This window comes from Bidens hawaiensis, unplaced genomic scaffold, assembly GCF_021521415.1.
Source record: "Bidens hawaiensis isolate Kalapana, Puna unplaced genomic scaffold, B.hawaiensis_p1.1 tig00032508_1, whole genome shotgun sequence".
Taxonomy (NCBI): Eukaryota; Viridiplantae; Streptophyta; class Magnoliopsida; order Asterales; family Asteraceae; genus Bidens; species Bidens hawaiensis.
In genome coordinates, this window is record NW_027495556.1 from 70,609 (window position 1) to 94,106 (window position 23,498).

General features: G+C 38.8%; 1 protein-coding gene across 1 annotated transcript; it reads right to left on the bottom strand.

Annotated features, from left to right (window-relative positions):
• Positions 1-12,333: 12,333 nt before the first annotated feature.
• LOC143583767 (uncharacterized) lies at positions 12,334-13,626 on the bottom strand. The gene is made up of 2 exons (XM_077065989.1): positions 13,214-13,626; positions 12,334-13,090 (listed from the first exon to the last, which is right to left on the bottom strand). The coding sequence occupies exons 1-2, from the start codon at positions 13,624-13,626 to the stop codon at positions 12,334-12,336; spliced, it is 1,170 nt and encodes a 389-aa protein (XP_076922104.1).
• Between the last annotated feature and the right edge of the window lie 9,872 nt (positions 13,627-23,498).

A 23,498-nucleotide genomic window follows, 5' to 3' on the forward strand; every position in this document is an offset into this window, starting at 1 on the left:
CCTTCAGTAGTGTCTTGTGGACCATTCTTGATTGAGTTCCACATATCCACATCATTATAGCAAACGGCTGCTTCAAATAAGACCTTCCATTTTGTGAAGTTTTCCAGTCCATATAATCTAGGAATCTTATTAGTAGACACCTCTTGTTCTTCGTAACCAGACATTTTGAAAATTAAAATCAGTTAATTATCAGATCTGAGAACCGGATCTACAGATCTGATAAGACTAATTGAAATAAGGAAGAGAAAACACAGGAAAGTTGTAGATCTGGACTGAAATGAAGAACAGAGCAGTTGATGTCACTCTTTAATGGAACAATGTTCTGCTTACGTCATTATTCTTTAAATCTTCAATCAGCAACAAATTCTTACTAAAATAGCAGTGATCAGCTCTGATACCACTTGTCAGGTCCTAGATTATCGGTAGATCGTTAACAAATTAATTCATAACTCACACAATAATGTGTTGGCAAGAGAGTTAATGGCGGGTTGCTAAACTTAGAAAGAAAACCGTTTGTTAAAGGCGGAATCAATAACAAACATTGGAATGGCTGAATAATTAATCAAAGGTAACTAACACACAAGATTCACTCAAAAGATTTCCATTTAGATAATATTAATTATACAAATGATAATCTATCAAGGGTTTCTTGAAGGGAAAGTTATGTCCATACAATTTAAGAACCGCCGTAACTCAACAAATATTCTCACTTAATACGTATTCAGCCGCTCTCCTAGAGGTGTGCCCTAAATATTCCTTTTATAGGCCTGACACCTCTGGACAGCTGTCATTTCTTCTAGAAACCCTAAATATAACGTACATATTCAAATTATATATTAAGAATTATCCTAAGTTTAAAACAAGTCTTCCAGGTAGGCTTTGTAGAAGTAATCTTCTCCGAGTAGACTTTGTACTCTGCCTTCCTTGTTAGACTTGGTAACCTTGAAGTGTGTCCGGGAACAGTTTTCCCGGTAGGCTTTACTTGGAATATTTTCCAAAGGAAAATACTCACCAAGCAAACTTCAATCTTCTTGATTATATCAGACTTTGCCCGACATAAACTTACTAGCAACCTTGTTCTTCAATGGTCCCATCAACTCCTTGCTTGGAATTAGCTTATTAGCAGAGTGTGCTTAGGAGCACTGTACCTTACTTGAGTTGAACCCTGCCCGATATTACTTGAGATATTTCATTACACATCAAGCTTACTCGGACCACTGTATTATTAAAGAATACCTTGCCCGATCTTCCAATCACTTGGTTTCATGAGCTTGGTTAGCCAAGAGCTTACTCTGAATTAAACCTTACTCGGCTATGAAGAACAAACCTGCTTGATATAGAGAACCTTGCCCGGGTATACACTAACTAGTGAACCCTACTCGGTTAAACGCTAAAGTGTGAACCCTGCTCGGATATCGTCTAAAGAAGACTTCATGAAGATAACCTTGCCCGATAGGCAAAATATCCTGCCTAGCTTAGTAAAACCTTGCTCGGATGTCTCAGGTGTGCCCGGTTCCATACTTAACAATGTCTGAGGAGGTTGACAAGATTCCAATCTTCCCTGTAATCAGTTTTGGGTCAAATCTTGACTCAACATCTACATATTCATTATGAACAATGAATAGCTGGTCATTCGTGTCTGAAGGAAACGAATGAATCCATTTGTTGAACCTTCATAAGGAATAAGCCTAATTCGTGTAATTATGTAATGAATAAACCTTCATTCGCTCCACATAATTGACGAATGGACTCATTCGTTCATATTTATTCATTACTCATTCATTCGGTAATATGATGACAACGAATCATGGCATTAGTTATAATGAATGACACCATTCGTCATAACAAATGAGTTACTTAATGACACTTGTAATTTTAAAAAAACAAAAAACAAAAAACAAAATTCAATTTGTTTAAGTATAAATTGATAGTTATTTTAAGTTAACACTATGTTCGTTTTTACTAATTCTAGGGTTTGTGTATTTATAGCAATGGCTGATGAAATGATCCATGATGCTCTAGTTGTCGATCCTCAACCTGCTGCTCATCAAGAACAACCTCCTGTATAGCAAAAACAAACCGAAGCTGCTCCTGCGTTAGCATATGACAAGAAGCACAATATTTGTGCGTTTGTGCAGGATAACTTTGCTGATCAAGATGTCTTTGGAGACATTATCACATTCTTACGCCGATACCGTTTCCACTACGCTAAAACAGCTAATGTCCCCGTACATTTTAGCGTAATTCGTCCTTTCTGGGATTCAGCCAAGTTTGTGGAGTCCGAGAACCACATCGTTGCCGATATCAACAAAAAGACTATCACGATAACTCCTGGTATGATACGTTGGGTGCTAAGATTTGCTGACAACATCGATCTTCTATGTGAATTCGATAAGTTGCTGATACGTGGATTATTTTAGAGGTTGTTTTATACTTGAGACCTTGATTGTTCCCAATATAACAAGGCGTACTTGTGTGCTCCATACAAGTACGCATTACGCGTCTTCATTAATTGCCTTGGGGGACGAAAAGGTGGGTATGACTGAGAAGACCTACCAAGGATCTATCCGCATCGATACATCAATTAAACAATATGAACACGAGATCGATCAATACGTTAAATACATACTTTATTGATAATTAGAGGATGAATACATTAAGGTGTGGAATAACTTATGGAGAGCATAACAATAACTTAGATCTCTCTCTATGTATATACTAAATTATGAGCATGACTAGCATATATATAGGCCATATGCTCTAGTTCGTTAAGTTAAGTCTAATTCGTTATATCTTCATAACGAGTTAGACACCATTCTTTATGCTTCCATAACGAATGGGTAATAACTTAATGAACTAGCCCTCATTCGTTATGCTTCCATAACGAATGGGCTCATACCTTAACGAACTAGTCTAGTTAACTAACGAATGAACCTCATTCGCTATACATTTCATAGCGAATAGGCCATTTTACATTAAATAAACAACCTAGACTATCTATAACTATTCGATTGCTACAGAAACCAAAACCGTGCACTAATAATGACGAATGTCGAATAATGCTCCAAACCGCTTTCGTAGCTCTAATATTGAACAAACCACTCAATTTCTCAGAGCTTATCTTCTACCATCTAAAGGAGAACTGTTGAAACAAGTTTCTTATGTATCCACGATTTGTGCTACTATTTATTCAACATTTGATTCCTGATTTGGTGATTGATCAGCCTTTAAAGAATGATGTGTTGCAATTAGAACACATGACGACTGATACGATAAAGAGAATGAAGACATATCGAAATCAAGCACTTGAAGATCGTCCAAAGTCCAAAGGACTAATTGGTCATTTGGTGAATCCGGATTATGTATTAGAGTGGGCATACAAACCGATTAAACGAACTGACCCGAAAATTAAACCAAAACCGATTATGTAGAAACCGGTTTGGAACCGATTGAAACTGGTGGTTTGGAACCGGTTTGTAGTTTTATCCACCAAAACCAGTTTCAAACTAGTTAACCGAACCGAAACCGGCCAAAACCGGTCAAAACCTGAACCGAAACTGATTAAAACCCGAACCCAAACCGATCGTAACATGGTAACGAACCAGTTTCGAACCAAACAGAAACCGATCATAAACTGGTTTTGAATTGTGTTGACCAAACCGAACTGGTTTTAACCCAAACCGGTTTTGAGTTTTTAACCGGTTTGTGCTTCTCTATTATGTATGTCCTTCTGATGATCATTGGATCCTTGATGACTCAGATTCTGAACGTGAAGAAGGACCAGGTGGGAACGATGGTGGTAATGATGAGGGTGGAGATGGTGGAAATGGGGGTGATAAACGAGAGCTGAAATTGAGGCGGCTAGTTCATATGCTGCTCAACGTAAACACAAGGGCAAGGAAAAGCTTTAAGATCAACTGCCAAAGCATTAGATTACTCATGTTATAGGTGTGGAAATAGGTCCATGAATGTCATGGTCGTCTGTACAACAAAGGTCGCTAGTGTCGCTTACTGTTAGCACCCTGGCAATTACTCTTACAACGACTGCATCATCCGATCCGAGGTTTGGCTCGATTCCTCAATCGATAATATCTTCTATGCCTACACCACATGTGACATCAACGCTAACTTCTCCTGCTACTTCAATGATGCCGACACAACCTTTGGCCTTATCATTTATGAGAGTTACTCGTCCACAATGCCCGGTGCGGCCTGTTCCGCCAAACTTTCATGTTTTACGGCACGCTCACCAGATGGACATGCTTCTCGGCTTGATTCACTTATATGAATATCAAATGGCAGCTGATCGTCAACAACATGACCAGATGTTAATGAATCAACGAAGACTAATGATTTATATCTCTTACTGCCAGAAAGAGACAAAAGAGCTGTGGGAGATTGTTATGTCTCAGGGAGGAGAAAATCAAGGAACATGAGGATATCATTCTTCAGCTGACATGTAAAAAAGACGTGATGCAGAAGTTGAAGAATGATGATACTGATAAGTATCCTGATGCTGCTAGTGCAGGTGGTAGAGAGCTGAAACAAGCTCACGGCTTATCCGCTACAGGTACTAGTAGTGGAGGTGGTGACGACAATGATCGACATATAGTAGTTTATCAAGATACTACTAATGTTAATCCTATCGAGTTGATTAAAGCCAACACCATATTATTTATGGATTATGATAAGGGTGGTCGTGATAAGTACTGCCAACGCTGACGAGATCGAGGAGGGTGAGTTAGTTAATCATGCCCTGAATCGTGATCAAATATCGTTATTGTTTGGTTTGAATAATGAAGAGTTGGATGCATTAGAGGCTGAGGAAGATGTTGAGGTAGTTAATGACGAGGAAGTCCTTCTTGATACGAGTATTCCACACAGAAATATGTCGTTTATTTATGAGGACAAGGAGATCGAGATCGAAGATGTGACGGCATAGGAGTAACCTGATCTATATACACAGCCAAATGTTGATCAGGGTGTTCCATCATTTACTGAAGAACACGTCAAAGCTGCCGAAGATCATATCGAGAAAACAACCAAGAAAAAGGGTAAAGTATCAGCTGGAGGGTCAAGTTCGTTGTATCCTGACGTTGAGGGTTGGTTCGGGAATCACAACAAATCCGTGAATTCGAAGATTATTAAAGCTTATCGATATGTTGATCAAGAACACAAGTTGGATGTCAGTGCACGCGCTAAAGCAAATCAGAAGACTACGTTCAAAGTCGTGAAAACCATCAAAGGTGACATCGTATCTTGGTTATATGATTCAGAGTTAAGGGTTTGTATTATTAAGTGGGAGAATGGAGCTCAATACTTTCAATATATTACTGACATTCTCTCACTACCGAGGTGGGACGTGCGGACGCTCGCCAATTGGCCTTTAATTAAATGTGGTGGAAATCAATTAGAAGGATGGTTTCATCAACATCTTCTCTTTGAGGTCAGCCACGGGTTTAAATTCTTTAAAACGCAGGTGCCAACCAGGAAATATATTAATGAGATTGTCCTCGTACTGTTTGGAGGAAGCTCATACTTAAAGTAAAACCGCCAAAGACTATGAAGCAAGTACCGGTGAAGACCTTTCCACAAGATCTTCATCTGTCATTTAATTGGTGTTACTACGACATAAAAACAGGCGAGGCAGTCATCATGTTAGGTAAAGGGCTGAAGACTAATTTTATACGAGTCATAGACCCAATGTGGCTCATTAATTTATCAGAGACCGACAATGATGTTTTGTTCGAGAACAAGATTTTGTTTGAAAGACGTGAAGACTATGACCGAGCTATGCAATTCCAACGTGTTCTTGGTGTATGTCACGCGTTCGGGATTCATTGTTGTCGTGATTGGAAGACTAAGAGGTTCAAGTAATTTAAAGACAAAGAGCACGAGATGAGGGGGTGTTTGTTAGTGCACGGTTTTGGTCGTCTCGAATCTTTGTAATCATATGTAATTATTATATTTTAATGTAAGGGTATTTTAGTAATTACAAGCCCATTCGTTAAGTTATAAGTAGTCATTGTTAAGCCGGTTTAACGAATGATAGTTATCTTGTTATTCGTGTCCATTCGTTAAGGATTTTTAACGAATGTACCATAATCGTTATTGATACGTATCCATTCGTCATGGAATGTTGATGAATGAGATTTAGCGAATGAGTCATTCGCTATACCATTTTGTGATTTAGTTTAATGAAGACGAATGAAGGTCATTCTTTACGGAATGTGTAACGAATGGCATTCGTCTTCTATATATAGGCTGATCCAGCATGCTTAATTTAAATGTTGTTTATGTAATTCTCTCTTAAGCCGTTACACTGCCCATTTAGTCACTCACACACTTCGTTCCTTAACGTATCAATCACATACACATATCATATAACTAGATCCACAAGTTAATCGATATGAATTGATCAAGCTTTCTCACAAACGTCTCACCCACGCATGTTCCACCACCTTATTCACGGTGTGTGACAAGTTCAAACTGATTCGGAATGTTGGAATGCGTTTTAAATTAACCAAATAACATATTTAATTAAAACCTACATGACCAAGATGATCATACCAAACATTGCAAAACTCAAGCATATAAACAAAAAAACTAGGTTTGCTCATCTCATTCTTAACCATTATTATATTGAGTTTAAAATATATTTCCTAATAAAGTTTTTTAAATAAATGATAAATTATTTATCAATTAAATGACAAAATCGTGTTCGTTTAACCCAAAATCATTATAAAATCATTCAATCTTATCAAACATTATAAACCACATGTGTGGCTGATTATGATCGATACTTTTCTAGCTAGTTCTATCACTGTAACTCGTGAGCTAAAATCTGAAGCGCATGAGCTCGGTGTGACTCTAATCAATAATTAGCTGTTTGTTATAGGGGTGTTCATGGTTTGGTTCGAAACCGTGAAACTGCCCAAACCGGTCATCGGTTTGGTTTCACGGTTGGTTTTTTCATTAACAATCGGCCGTCGGTTTCAAAAAATTCAAACCATAGCGAACGGTTTGGATTACGATTTACAACGAAAACCAACAGAATAAAAACAGACCAGCCCATATGATTTAATTATTTAGAATTTATAAATATTTATAATTTATATGCATATATATTTTTAAGTTTATTACTATACAAAATTAATTTAAAGTATATCAGATATGTATTAAAAAATTGAACAATAATGGTTAAGAAAAAATGGGAAGAACCCAAATCCATACAAGATTTCTACTTTGTAATTTATGACTTAAACTCGTGTTTTGCATATTTTTTTAATGATGTGCTTATGATTGTTAAATTATACAAATATATGACAACATTACTAAAAATGTATCATGCATTAATTCGAACACTTGTACAAAATCTAACAATCCCAAATCGAGAAACCAAACCATTACTAACGGTTTGGTTCGGTTCAGTTTAAGAGATCTACGGTTCGGTTTTAGTTTACAAAAATCAAAACCATTACCAGTAGTTTGATTCGTGGTTTGACTTAAAAACCGTGAAAACCGAACCGTGAACACCCCTAGTTTGTTACACACTAAATGAAGTGGATTAGAGGTGCACAAACCGTTTAAAAACGAAAAACGATTCGGGTTAAAACCGGTTCGGTTTGGTCAACAAAAGCCAAAATCGTTTTATGATCGGTTTCGGTTCAGGTTGAAACCGCTTCCTTACCATGATACGATCGGTTTGAACCGGTTTTGGTTGATAAAACTACAAACCGGTTCCAAACCACCGGTTTCAGTCACTTCCAAACTCCTTTCTACATAATCGGTTATAAACCGGTTTGGTTTTGGTTTTGGTTTTTGTTTTAGTTTTGGTTTTCGAGTCGGTTCGGTTAATCAGTTTGTTTGCCACCTCTAAAGTGGATGTCCAAACTGAAGAAGAACGAATCCGCTCTCCAATTACGGGTTCTGGATCCAATGAGTCCACAGGGTAGTATACGGTTAACTGCCAACATGATATGAACACAATTCCCAAAGTCCAATGACGTGAATCCTGCAAAACAGAACACCGTGAGCTCGTTACGGGAAGGACAAGGTGGGTGATTTTCCCGTAACCACCCTCCGGCGTGAGAATAATTAAAATTCTGACAGAGATAAAATATTTAAGTAAATTGAGAGAGTACAGTGGGAGTGAATGAATACCTTACGATGATTGAGAGGGTATTTATAGCCGAAAAGTGTGGGGAAGTGATTGGGCCAGCTGTCCCTTTAGGAAATGTTTCATATCCGCCTAGACACGTGTCCTCATATGACAGCTTCGACCTATACATTGCATGTGCATGTATAACAACCTGGACACGTGTCACTCTATTATAGGTTAACGGGGTAATATTGGCCATGTGCACGGTTATAACGACCTTGTCACGTGTCACTAGCTAATTGGCCGATGAATCACGTATTGCCCAAGAAAGCATCTTGGTGAATCTTCTAGAAGGTAGTTGGTTATTGACAGCTGTCCCGGAGCATTACCACGTGGTCATTTACGCGGAAAGATATTCTTTCTTGCAGATGACTCTTGAGGGTGCCAGGATGCTTCCGCTTGCGCTACGAGGGTGTTTCTTCCACAGATGATCTATGCGAATGGTTCTTATATCTCGTGGGTGCCTTATGAGGGACTTCTGATTGACCCGCTGGTATTCCTTAAGGGTATTTGGGTCTTTTTGGTACCCTACCTCTATAAGTCCCCCAGTCCAGTGTTTCTTCCGTGTGAAGTATTTTGTGCGGGTGAAATTCTGGACATAATGTGGATTTAGGGGTTTTTGACTTTGCAAGTTGGTGGGAAATATCTTTTTTTTGTTGTGAATAATCATGAAAAAGGACAAGTTGGCCACTCACAGGCGTGTGTGTAGGTGACGGGACGTTTGTGACGGCTGTTGTTGTACCCGACTGTACAACTTTTTCCCTTTTTCGAATTGCCCGCGTGACGTGGCGATCTGTTACTGGGCGGTTTTTTCTCTTTCCACTGTTCGCATCCCATCACATTAATTGTGGTGGGTATTAATAGAGGGAGTTACCTTCTTTTTTGAAGTTTTATCACTTTTGAATTCTTAATACGAACTTGCTTTCCTCTTTTGAATCCTTCGATCTTTCTTTGATTCCTTTTAGCTAATCCTGATATTTTTCATCAAGTGTTTTCATATGGCGTCTGCTCAATCTGATATTGACTAAATAGAAGTCCAATGGGACTTGGATGAGTATCAGAAACTAATCACGACCTACGGTATTCCGCCGGAATGAGGACCTGAGTTCCCATCTGTTGGTTCTATCGCCAGCTTCCCACCTCCCGGGAAGATGGCGTAATACGCCGACTACTTTGTTCATGGGAAATTTCGCCTTCCCATCACAATGTTCTTCCAACGAGTGATCAAGGCATTTGGGATTCATTTATCTCAACTTCACACACGCGCCGTCATGCGAATTCGCCACTTCGAGTTCGTGTGTATGGAACATGACATAGTTCCCCGGATGGACCGATTTGTGGTGTTTTACAAGATGGCTAACCGAAATGGGTGGTTTACGTGTCATAGTTTTCCTGATAGTATTATCGGCAATGTTACCAAGGACATTTCCAAGGACTGGAAGAAAAAGTTCTTCTGGATCTCCGAGGATGTGGTGCCCGAGGCCATGACTTGTCGTTCTCCTATCGACACTCTTATTTATATTACTCCGGCTACTCATGATAAGCGTGATTGGTTTTGCAAGCTTATTACTCCGCCAATCACTATGCGAGCACTTCCCGAGGAAGCCCTCGTGTGGGCGGGCATGAGCCGCTTGTGGCCTTCTCCTTTCATGGAGCCAGTTTTTATTGGGCTAGACGGCCGTGAGTTTTAATACCTTGTTCCACTATCCTTCCATGTTTGAGTTTTTATTGTTAATGTTTGCATTTGTTTTTAGGTTTTGGATCAATGCTAAACGCCTTAGATGATGGCAAAGGCTGCGTGGGCAGGAATATCCTTGATGTGAAGGATACGCCTATCCTTGAAAAAACTGCCCAATATTTTCTGTTCCTGGTAATTCCTTGATGTGAAGGATACGCCTTCGTGAATTTCTCGGATCAAATAATTTGCGTCTTCTACGTCTACCCAACGTAGCAACGGATCAAGAAATGATCTCCGGTATAAGATACCGTCAGTCAACTAGTAATTCAGAGCTTTGTGCTTAATTTCCGAGCCTCGGCCTTTCCTGCTGGAAGTGCTCCGGAAGATAAGTACGCTTTGATGGGCGTCATCCATGATTCAACGCCGATTTGAATTACCAGGACTTGATTTTGTGGAACGGATGGATGATCTAGAACTTCAACATGAATATCTTTGGCAAAATGCTCAAAATTCTTTGAAGCTAGCTTGCTAGGAGCATCCGCCGACATTGAAAGAGGAGAATTGGCGTATCAAGACCCTTGCTTATGACAAATAAGAAGCCATGACATCGTTTTTGGCTTCACATGTTCTGTTTATTTGTCCTGCAATTAGCATAGAATCCACCCGTTCTTCCAAATGTTTCACCCCAAGCTTTTTCGCTATCCGCAGTCCTGCCAGGAAGGCTTCATATTCCGCCTCATTGTTGGTACTTTTGAAGTCCAATTTGATGGCTTATGTAAATTCATGCCCCTCGGGATTGACTAGCCTTAAGCCGGCACCTGACCCTTCGCTGCTTGAAGCTCCGTCCGGGAACAGTAACCAGACTTGTCCTTGTTCCGGAGGTGCTTGGGGTAGTTGTTCGATCAAACATTCTTGTTCTTTGTGCTACGGGACTTCTGTTACGAAGTCCGCCAGCACTTGCCCTTTGATTTCCAGTCTTGGCTTATATTCGATCAAGTGTTCACCCAATTCGATGGCCCATTTACCAATCGACTGGACAATTTAGGCTTACTCAACACGTTCTTGAGTTTGTATCCGGTTAACACATTGATGGGGTGACCCTAAAAATATCCGCGGAGCCGTCTGGCGGCATAAACTAGTGCCAACACCAACTTTTCCAAAATCGAATATCTTGTTTCAGGGTCCGATAGTGTTCTACTGACGTAATAGATTGGAGTTTGAATGATTTTTCTAATTGTCAATAGGATAGCCCCCACAGCAATGTCGGATGCCGATAAATATAGTGTTTATGGTTCACCAGCGTGAGGAGCCGTTAACGTGGGCAATTCCATTAAACACTTCTTGACTTCCTGAAATGCTTGTTCGGCTTCCGGAGTCCATCTGAATTGTGCCTTTTTGAGGCAGATCCTCAATGTTTAAATGAATGGATAAGATTTAGCAGCGTGGTTGCCAAAAACCTGTTTAATGCCACCAATCTCCCGTTAAGTGTTTGAGCTTGCTTGAGGGAAGCGGGAGACGGCATACAGGCTATTGCTTGAACCTTGTCTGGGTTAGCTTTGAAACCAGTGCCCGTAACGATTACCCCGGGGGAACTTTCCTTCTTCCATCCCAAAGGAACACTTTGCTGGATTCAGCTTCATATTGATGCTTCTCAAGGTTTCAAAAGTTTCCTCTATGTCCCTCAACATTTGGTCTTCTTCGGTGCTTTTTATCACTAAATCGTCCATATACACTTCGAGATTTCGACTTATCTGACCCTTGAAGGCCTGATCCATCAATCGTTGGTATGTGGCACCCGCTTTTTTTAACCCGAAAGGCATCATTCTGTAACAGAATGTTCCTTGGTCAGTGCGGAACACTGTCTTGTCCTCATCACCAGCTGCCATATGAATCTGGTGATACCCTTTGTAAGCATTGAGGAAGCACTTGAATTTGAAAGGGGCCACAGCATCCACCTTTAAGTCGATCTCCCGAAGTGGGTAACAATCTTTAGGACATGCTTTGTTTAGATCTTTATAATCTATGCACATTCTCCACGTTACGTTTCTTTTCGGAACAATTACTGGGTTTTCCAACCATGTTTGGTATTTAATTTCTCGTATAATCCCAGCGTGAAGAAGATCTGGCACTTGCTCATTCATGGCCTTCGTTTGTTCCAGGCCCATCTTTCGTTTCTTTTGCACAATTGGGGTGATCAACGGATTTACCTTTAACATGTGTTCCGAAATGCTCCACGGGACACCGGTCATGTCCACGGGCTGCCACGCGAAAATGTCAATGTTCTTGGTCAATAATTGCTTTAAAAAGGTTCTCACTATCACCGAGATAGCAGGTCCTATTGTAATTGTCTGGTCCGGAAACTTCTTATTCAAAACCCATTTCTCAGGTTCGGTCCTCTGAGCCTGTCTTGGGACCTTGCTTGGTCATGAACTATCGGTTGTAAAACAATGTCGGTTTACATGAATTATCGTCACACTAGTACGAGTTGGAACTCCTACTGCACCATGGGTTGTGGATGGATGGGCATTGAAGTCTCCGATCGCCTCTCGTGCCAAAATAATATCATGTTTAGAAGTTGCTGGTAGGACCAAAAAATCAACTTCTTCTGTTCTTGAACATACTCTGTCATTAGTGTGACTGGGAAAGTAATAACACCGCGTTGGTGCATTATCTCTCCCCCGAAACCAGAAACAGGAGCATGAATTGGTTGTAATCTTTCTTTGTCTTCTTCTTCCAATTGTTCGAAACACTGTTCGTACATAATGTCAGACGTACTACCTGTGTCAAAGAACACATATTGTGACCGGTAATGACCAAATTCGACAGTAATTATCAGCGGGTTTTTGTTACACGGGCCCCCTTTGATCCGAGGAAAAATCATGGGCTCGTTCTTACATTCTTCGTCTGAATAGTCTCTCCTTTTTCCTTTACCTGAATGTCTCCCCTGAATCATGTGGACATTCAGAATTTTGACTTGCCTTTTAGCTAGGCCCTTGCCATCCTTTGCGGGAGGTTTGCCTATCCCTGCTCTTACACCCTTAACCAAATGTTCGAGTTTACCTTTTCTAACAGCTACTTCAATTTCATTTATGAGGGCCACACATTCATTCGTGTTATGCCCAATATCATTATGATATGAGCAGTGTTTCTTGTTATCAAGGAATGACTTCCGTGGTATTGGTTGAGGCTTCCGGAAAGTCAAATTCTCCGTGTTGAGAATTTCTGAGGGAGTCTTTGATAACTGGGTCCAACTGTTAGGGGAACGAGCAAAAAAATTACATTTACCTTTGTTACCGATCAAAGACCTTGCATCAAAAGGCTTAGATGTTTCCGCACTTGGCTGAAGTCTTGACCATATTGGTCCCTTAGCCTACCTGTTCGGTCTCGGAGTTTGAAACTCAATCCTCGGTGATTTCTTTTGACTACTGGAACTTAGAGATTTCTCAGTTCTTGCAAACAACTTTGATGCCTTCATGATTTCGTCCCATGACTCGGGCATTCCATCTCTTCCTGCGAGAGTACGGATCAAGGCATCACTATGGACGTTCTTACAGAATGCTCCCCGTAGCATATCTTCGCTTACTCCTCCGATGTTAAGGCTCTCGTTAGTAAAATGAGTAATGAAGTCTTCAATAGACTCATTATTTCGCCTTGTAACATCTAGTATTTCGGAAGGGTCACGAGTATGTTTCTTTTGTTGACTAAAGTGCTGAGAGAATTTTGCTACAAAGTCTTTCCAAATTGTAATCTTTCCACATGGCAATTTCTCAAACCACTCCTGTAGCATCCTAAATCGGTTTTATTAATAGAATAAATATCGTCTATTTTATAGTGGGTCGTTATCGGTTTAGAGAAATAGAATACGAGTTGGGCTAGTGTTGGGTTAAATGGATATGGATTATGGACTTGGATTATGAAAGAAAGAGGAAAGGACCATGGGCCTAAGCCCATGATCCATAATTATATAAACCATTAATCCCTCATTTAATTCATTCTCACATATTCCATACACCACTCAAAACACACACTTAAGATTCTCTCTCTAGTTCTCTCTCTCTCTAAACCGATATCAAGAAGGAAACCGAGAACCGACCCGAGGTAATGATAGTATTTTATTGTTTGAGCTTAAATCCGTTAGATATAATCATGAAACGACGAGCTGACACCGTTAAACCGTTTAAGTCATGAGATCCGGGTGGATTCGGGTATAAACCGAACCTATGATTAACTTAGGGATCACCCTAGCTCAGATCTGGATCGAACGGGGCGAAAAACGAGTTAAAACTCGTTTTTCCAGTGAGTTCGCGTTTTTCCGCCGGCTTTCCTGCAATGTCGGCGCCGGAAAGGCGGCACTGGAAAAATTAATACAAGGTTACGGGTGTCAAGGAATGTTCTGACATCCCCTGACCTAACCCTAGTTCGCTAGGGAGTAATTGACGAATTAGAATCGATTCGCTAGCTGATTCGTCTAAGGGAATAGAACGAACAAGCTTTGATTCGGGTACTAATTCGTTAAGGAAAAAATGACGAACTAGCTTCAGTTCGTTAAGTCCGATTCGTATGTCGACCAGTTCGTTCTAAGGTTTAATTCGTTATGAGGACTGGTTCGCTATGAGGGTCCAATTCGCTAAGCAGGCCACTTCGTTATGAAGTAAGAATTAGCCAGTTCGTTATGAAGGACAGAAGTAACGAATGAACACCAATTCGCTAAAGAGCATCTTAACGAATCAAAACTTTGAAAGAATGACAGAACAGTCCCTGGACTTAGAAAAGAATGATTTAATTAAAATTAGGCCCTTGAACTTTTAAGTAGCAAATTAATTAACGATTCAAAATGTTAATGGAAAATGTGTTACGACAGTTAATGGACCCCAGCCAGGGGCTCTGCCCCTTGGACCCCGCTAGGGGCTGCCGCCCCTACAACCCCGCTGCCAGGGGCGCTGCCCCCGGACCCCCGTTCTTTGAGGGTAATGATTAAACTAGAAAGGCGATATGTGTAGTGATAGTTTACTGAAACGTATAATTATTATACATTAGTCGTGCACAGCTCAAGAAGGGAATAACCGTAAACGGTGAAAGCAACCGCATTGAGGTGAGTTTCTAGCCCCACTTCCTTGTTATGTTTTCGGGGATGTTTGCATACTCGATGTGATAGTTAATACACTTATCTTAAGTGGTAAGTGTATGCCATGTATGATTTATGTATGATGATTGTTTGACGGTGCGTGAACGATCTTCGGATATTGAATGTACCGTCAGGTGGTAGTTAAGTTATGATTGATAAGTATGATGAAAGATAGGATGTATGTATGAATATATGATGTATGCATAATGTATGTATGTTATGATGATGGTACGTGAACGCTCTTCGGAGGTTGCACGTATTGTCAAGGAAAGTATGTATGAACAGGTACGGTACAGTTACACGAAACAAAGGGACCATACCCTAATAATATCTGTGTTGTTAGGGACCAGACCCTAATAATATCTGTGATGTTAGGGACCAGACCCTAATAATATATGTGATGTTAGGGACCAGACCCTAATAATATCTGTGATGTTAGGGACCAGACCCTTATAATATCTGTGATGTTAGGGACCAGACCCTTATAATATCTATGAGGTTATAGGGCGAAAGGCTCTTTAAAACGTATGATTATGTATGTAAAGGAAGTATGAAGGTAAGAATGAAAGTATATGCACTTACGTGTGTATGTAAGAAAGTTAAGAGGTTAAGTATGAAATGTAAGAAGGTATTGTATGATTATGTGATTAACTAGAACTCACTCAGCGTAGCTGACTTTTAGTATGCACGCAGGTGAGTAGGATGAGGCAGCTCGCTTGAGGAGACACGTGGCACTGAATAAGGGGCTGGCATCGGAAGACTCAAGACGTTTAAGTTTAATGTTTTGTTTATTTTGAAAGACAAGATGTTATTTTAAGACAAGATGTGTTTTGTTATGAAATGTTTTATGAAAGCTTTTATATTCTGCGAATGTTTTAATTAACTCTGATATTAGAACTGCGTTTATGAGTAAATCCAACACAAAAGTAGGGCTACCGGTAACGGGGCCTTACAACTCCCGCGACGCCCCAGTGAATGTTAGTGCGAACATGTGACACCAATATGGAAGAGTCCAACCACTGACTCCTCCAACTGCTTCAAACCTTAATAGATGATCACTAGGATCAGTCATTCCATTATATGTTCCAACGGATGTTGGAATCTTTGCATTAATCGGGAATGGAGCTGTCGCGATGCTCGAAATAAATTTTGTTTTATCTGCGAAAGATTCCAGGCGATATGGTTTGGAAAAATCTAACTCGGCATTGATATGATACTCCGCATGGCGGACAACTGGGCGCGGATAGCTAGTCCCTCCGTACGAAGTGAAGCGACTATCTCCTCTGTAGTAGCTACCTTCTGGGTTATAAGTTGGTTGTATCCTTCTAATTCATCCTCATAAGATGATACCCGCATATCTATGCGAGGACGAGGACGTAACCTCTGGATCTCTCCTACGTTCTGTTCCGGTGGCAGACTATATTGGATGTGGCTTCCCCTTATGGGAGGAGATATAGATCTCATGGGGGCTCATCATACGTCAGGGTACGGCCATGGAATCGTTCATTTCGGACCCGACGTTCATATTCCGCTTTCAAACTATCTTGTTGAACACGAAGCCATTCGTCCGGAGACAAAAGTCCTTCGGTTCTGGAGCTATGATGATGAGCTCTTCTTTCGTTAGAATCACCAAAATCTTCTTCCAAACCTAACTCCGACTGAGTTCGGTGGACTTCTCTTGCAATTCGTTCTAGATTCCTAAAGTCAGAACCTCCTGGGGCTGTGACATGCCCCAGGTCAGTAGTTGATGTAGCAACATTCCCAACATCTACCGGAGTAGTATTTGCTAACGGAGTGAAGTGTCCCATAGCCGCTGAACCACCTAAGGTAAAACCTCCAGGGTTCATGGCATCAGTTCGTGGAGCAGATTTTGTGATTCTAGCAAAAACGGATGTTGCTCCTTCACGTGATTCAATATTGAGCTCTCGTGAAGGTTGCGACTGATTCTCCGTCGGCCCTTTAGGTAATTGATTCATATCGTAAAGAAAACGAGGAGAAAAAGTTTTTCTGCTGTTCTAACAAAGACACGGATGGCGCCCATGAAGAAGCACGGATCCGCTCCCCGATTACGGGTCCTCGATCCAATGAGTCCAAAGGATAGTACACGGTTAACTGCCAATACGATATGAACACAATTCCCAAAGTCCAATGACGAGAATCCTGGAAAACAGAACACCGTGAGCTCGTTACGAGAAAGACAAGGTGGGTGATTTTCCCGTAACCACCATCCGGCGTGAGAATAAGTACAATTCTGACGGAGATAAAGTACTTAAGTAAATTGAGAGAGTACAGTGGGAGTGAATGAATACCTTATGATGATTGAGAGGGTATTTATAGCCGAAGAGTGTGGGGAAGTGATTGGGCCAGCTGTCCCTTTAAAAGATGCTTTCATAACCGCCTGGACACGTGTCCTCATATGACAGGTTCGACCTATACGCTGCATGTGCATGTATAACAACTTGGACACGTGTCGCTCTATTATTTGTTAACGGGGTAATATTGGCCAGGTGCACGGTTATAACGACCTTGTCACGTGTCACTAGCTAATTGGCCAATGGATCACGTATTGCCCAAGAAAGCTTCTTGGCGAATCTTCTAGAAGGTAGTTGGTTATTGATAGCTGTCCCAGAGCATTACCACGTGGTCATTTACGCGAAAAGATATTCTTTCTTGCGGATGACTCTTGAGGGTTCCAGGATGTTTCCGCATGCGCTACGAGGGTGTTTCTTCCTCAGATGATCTATGCGAATGGTTCTTATGTCCCGCGGGTGCCTTATGAAGGACTTCTGATTGACTCGCGGGTATTCCTTAAGGGTATTTGGGTCTTTTTGGTACCCTACTTCTATACAAACGAACCATACAAACCCTTTAAACAAAGAATAATTACACCATAATAATTGTTTTGTTCGTAAACTCAAGAAATTGTTAATTTGATTTTAAAATATATAAATATTCAATTTAGTGTTAGTAAAATCTTAAATATATATAAACGAAACCTTTAAAAGCTCTCTGGTTGTTCTCTACCTTTTCTCAAGCCATCAGATTGTTTTACTTGTAAATTGAGGTTTCTCATGCATTTGACCCGAATTTACGGGTATGGGTCTCACAAAATAGCCCTTAAACGGCTTATAACATCTCATTAAATTAAAAATTAATTTCATAAAATATTTGATGTGAAAATCCTTTAAAATAGGGATATACTAAAAACTAATATATGATTTTTTTATAGAAAAAATGATATTATATATAACTAAGAAACAATTTTCTGGTAAAAAAATATACGAATCTTGGGTCTCACCAAACCCATGTAGCTTTTAAAATGGATTATAACATCTCTTTTATTTGTGAAACATTTTATCATCAAACCATAAGTATATTATTAACTTCCATATGATAAATAAGATTAAAATTCAAAAAGGATATAAATATTATAAACGAATAATATAAAACAACCTCCGTAATACGTGGGATAAAAACTAAGGGTTGAGTTATTATACAAATGTCAACAAAAATGAGAATGTGTGAGAATTCATACTTAATTGACATGTGTTAAGTGAGGACAAAAGGAAAAAAAGTATTAAATTAACAGAACACATTTTTATCTGTACATGCAAGTCACATGTTAATTCGCTCATTATTTTTACACATCTATAACTTTTTCACCATAATAACAAGCGTTTTTTATCTTTAATATGAGTATGATTTTATTATATAAAAACCAAATAAAAATTATGTGATTGTCTCTTTCTGTTTGTCATTGTGTTTTTTTCGCCATTGTATCTTTCAATTCATCATTGTGTTTTTATTTGAATACTAATAATACTGTTGTGTAATAATAATATGTAAATATACTGAAAATTACCAACAAATTATCTAATACATAAAATACAATGATGAATACATATTACACAATAACCTAAAACGTAAAACACAATAATGAATACGTATAACACAATGCCCTAAAACGTAAGACACAATGGTAAATACATATAACAGAATGACAAGAAACGTAAAACATAATGAAAACTACATATTACACAATGATTTGAACGTAATACACAATTAACATAATACTATTTTTTCGTAATAAGTGAATGTTGAGTACAATGAATAAAACACAATAAGTAGAAAGACTCATGTTTAGCATAAAGACACAATGACGAACAAAAAGACACAATGACGTAATATTTGCTGTAATTCATATTTTTAATATAAGTACCAATTGAAAAACACAATGACCAAAATATATAACACAATGCATAGGAAAAACCCAATTATAAAAACACAATGAACAACTAAATAACACAATATAAATAACCCACTAATTTTTATTATTTTTATTTAACAATATGATATGCATATTAAAGATAAAAAACGATTGTTATTATGGTAAAAAAATTTTCTAAAAAAAATATCGTATGAAAAAATTATAGAAGTTTTAAAATGATGGAGGAATTAACATGTGTTTGCATGTGGAGAACATAAGTTATCATAAGTGGGTTAATAACTTCTTGCTCTTCTCAATAATTTTTATTCTTAAATTAATCTTTCGTCATTCAAATTTAAGATTAATAAATTAGATTTCTTATCATCCATCTTATTTTTTTTGTACTTCATATTTTAACCTTACCAGTGACAGATGTAGTTTATTACTAGGGTAGCCTCCGCTACCCCTCAACTTCTCGTCGGTAGTGTAAAAAACAAATATCTAGGTCGTTTTTATTTTTCGTTACCCCTAGAAAAAAAAAGGTTACATATGCATTTTATGCCCAACCAATTTAAAAATTCAACCTAACTAAAACCCAAATAAAGGTGTAAAGCCCAACCAATAAAATGCATTAACTTTAAAATAATATATGTTACACTTAAAATAATATATATACGCTTGTTAGACGATATTTTAACCCTCACAAATGCTCTATTAAAACGTCTTAAAAATCAAGACTTGTTAGAAGCGTTTAAGCTGATAAGCGGGACAAACCGAACATTGAATAATCTAAAACAAAACGAGTTTAAGAAGATGTTGGATAGCGTGACATCTTTTTGTGAAAAAAAAAAGATTAAGATGTTAGATATGACGGAAAATTATGATAATCAACGAAACCGAAAAAATATAATTACTAATCGACATCATTTTGAGGTTGAAGTTTTTAATGCCGTTTTGGATATGTAAATTCAAGAATTTGAAAATACATTTAGTGATGTTTCAACTAGTTTGATAGAAAATATGTCCGGTTTAAATCCTTGTGATTCATTTTATAATTTTGACACATCGTAGATAGTGTCATATTCTAATATATATCCGAATTACAGTAATGAAGAAAGAGGGCGTATTTTGGATGATCTTACGACCTTTTATCACACTTTAAATTAATATGATAAATTTGCAAAACTTGGTGAAATATGTGAGCTTGCTCGTGTAATGGTGGAAATAGGAACACGCGTCACTTTTCCTTTGGTTCATCGTATATTGAAGCTAGTGTTGCTTTTACCGACTACAACTGCATCCGTTGAAAGATGTTTTTCTAAAATGAAGCTTATCAAGATGGATTTCCGCAATCGAATGGATTATGAGTATTTGAACAATGCTTTAATTTGTACGGTCGAAAGAGAAACTTTTAATAGAGTATAAGAAGAAGATGTAACATCTCGATTTCAAGCTTTCAAAAACCGAATTGTAGAAATATGCAGCCCATGTGTTTAAATTTGTTTATCATCGTGCTTGTATTTTTGTTTAGTTTACACTATAATCTATATGAGATATCGTTAAAATAAAATTTAAACGTTACCCTGACATTTGGTTCCAAATCCGCCACTAACCTTACCCTATAAACTAAACCAGTTAATTAATAATTAAAAATCCTTATAAATTTATAGCCGGAAATATATATGGCATAGCGTGTAATTGAAGCTAGCTCCATAACCAAAAATATTGCTCCCCGCCAAACCAACAGTGCCTATAAATTCATTCAATCTTTGCTTGATTTGCACACCGTCAGATACGCACAATGACCAAACGCCATATTAATGCTAATGCTAATGCTGGTAGGAGACACCAAACGTTCAAGGCCTGAATCGGAGCCTCAGTTCTTCCAAGATCGACGTCAATTGGTAAGTCGATATCTTCCTTGCTTGATTTAAGTCTTTTGATAAAAAATAAATAAAAAAACCCCTAGACGAGTAATTGTATTTGTGCATGATGTGTAAGCTTTGTTTGTAGCGATTGCTTTATCTTTCAGCCATAATCCCTTTCAATCAGTTTCTTAGTATTTTATTGAATTTAGTGTTGCACTTGAACTATGTATATACATGTCAAATAATATGTTTGTTTTGCAGGAGGATTTATGTAAGCAGGCCTTCCCTGTTTGAACTGAGGTATGTATGTGTATATGTATGTGTTTATTGTCGATCGATTCGTTTATATTAATTATTTAATTAATTAATTACTCATTGATCTCTCTCTCTTCATCAATCATGACAGCGGGAAAACATGGACTCCCTCTCTGAATTCAACTAGAATTTCTCAAATCTCGAAGTGAGTGGCATTGCATTGATTATTTTTAAATGTTTGTTTCACTGTCGCATTGTAAAAATATTATTCAAATCATCATTTAAAGAGGGTGAGATATTACACGGGAAGTAAGTATACATCTTCAAGTGTACCGAGCGTAAGAAATCAATTATTATTGTTTTTTTGTTATGGGGGTTCTAAGTGACTTGTTTTTCTTTGTTGCAGCACAATTGATCCATTTGCAGGATGTTCCAAAAATAACCTACATACCTGTAATTGCTGTGGTATGTACTACAATAGAATATTATTTTCATTGTTTTTTAGTTTTGTATTTTAAACCTTTTTTCTTTGTACAATACACAAGTTGTGTCACCATTTTCTGATAAGATTGTATATACATCCATACAAACGGTGCGTGAAGAATTTTTTGACATGAAGAAGATGAAAATGGATTGGGTTCCATACATTCCACTAGGAAAACGGTAGGTCGGTAGTCATTTTCTTTCATATTGAAAGTCGTATTTCATAAATTCTAATTAATGGTCATCATTACATAACCACCGGTTAAACTGATATAAATCTATGTTTACAGGGATCGTTCAACTGAAAGACATAAAACCCAAATCTATGTTTACAGGGATACTACTTCAATTTGAGCATGCTTAACAATGGAGCACTCCTCTAGTCCACTACCGTTAAGCCCAAAACACGTTGGTAATTTAAGAGGCGGCATTTATTTATGAAATAAGGATCTCTCTTGTCCACGGCCGATGTGGGATTCTCCAAGGATGCTACAAATACCCCCACCCCCCCCCCCCTTTAGACTCATCGTCCTCAATGAGGTTTTCCCCACTATCATATCCAGGATGTGAGATTTGCCTTAGGTGTACCTCACGGGGACTCACCGTCTCTGATGAGGTTTTCCCCACCATCTCGAACGACACAAGAGTGGCTCTGACACCACTTGTAATATCTGACCCTTCGCATCACTAATATTGTTTGCTTTGCCCATAAAGATCTCACGGATTTATTTTTGGTTGCGTGGGAGGAGACTTCCAAGAAGGTCACCCATTCTGCTACTACTTCCAGCTGAGCACGCTTAACTACGGAGCTCTCCTCTCATCCACTACCGTTGAGCCCAAGACGCGTTGGTGATTAAAGAGGCGGGACATTTACCTATAAACCAAGAATCTCTCCTGTCCTCGGCTGATGTGAGATTTTCCTAGGATGTTACAAGTGGTATCAAAGCCACTCTTGTCCCGTTCGGGATGGAGGGGCAAAACTCATCAGGGACAGTGAGTCATCGGGGGTGTCGTGAGGTACACCTTAGGAAAATCCCACATCTTGGATGGGATTGTGGGGCAAACATCATCGAGGACGATGAGTCCAAAGGGGGGTTTTTGTAACATCTTAGGCAAATCCCACATTGGTCATGGACAAGAGAGATCCTTGGTTCATAAGTAAATGTCCCGCCTCTTAAATCACTAACGCCCTTTGGGCTTAACGGTAGTGTACGAGAGGAGAGCTCCACAGTTAAGCGTGCTCAGCAGGATGTAGTAGTAGGATGAGAGAACTCCTGGGAGGTCTCCACCTAGGCAACCAAAAACAAATCCGTGAGCTCTTAATGGGCAAAGTGGACAATATTGGTGGTGCGAGGGGCCGGATGTTATACATGCATACGTTGGCGAATAGAGCATTCATTAATCATGGTGGAAGCCAGATGGCAAATTGGTTTTATCGACAGTTGTTGTACGATGTACGTCATGGATTTAAATTTTTTAAGCCTTAGGTTCCGACAAGAAAGTATATAGACAAGATTGATCCGAGAACTTGTTGGATACTATGATAACCGTACTGGTGAAGCCATTATTGTAACGATTCCGGCAAATTCAGGTATACCCTAGCCGGAATATACTATTTACGTGTTATTCAATACTGAATATAGGAATTATAATGTGCTTATACGAGTATATAAGATTCACAGTACGAATTATACTCGAATATACAGCTAGTCGTATCGAAA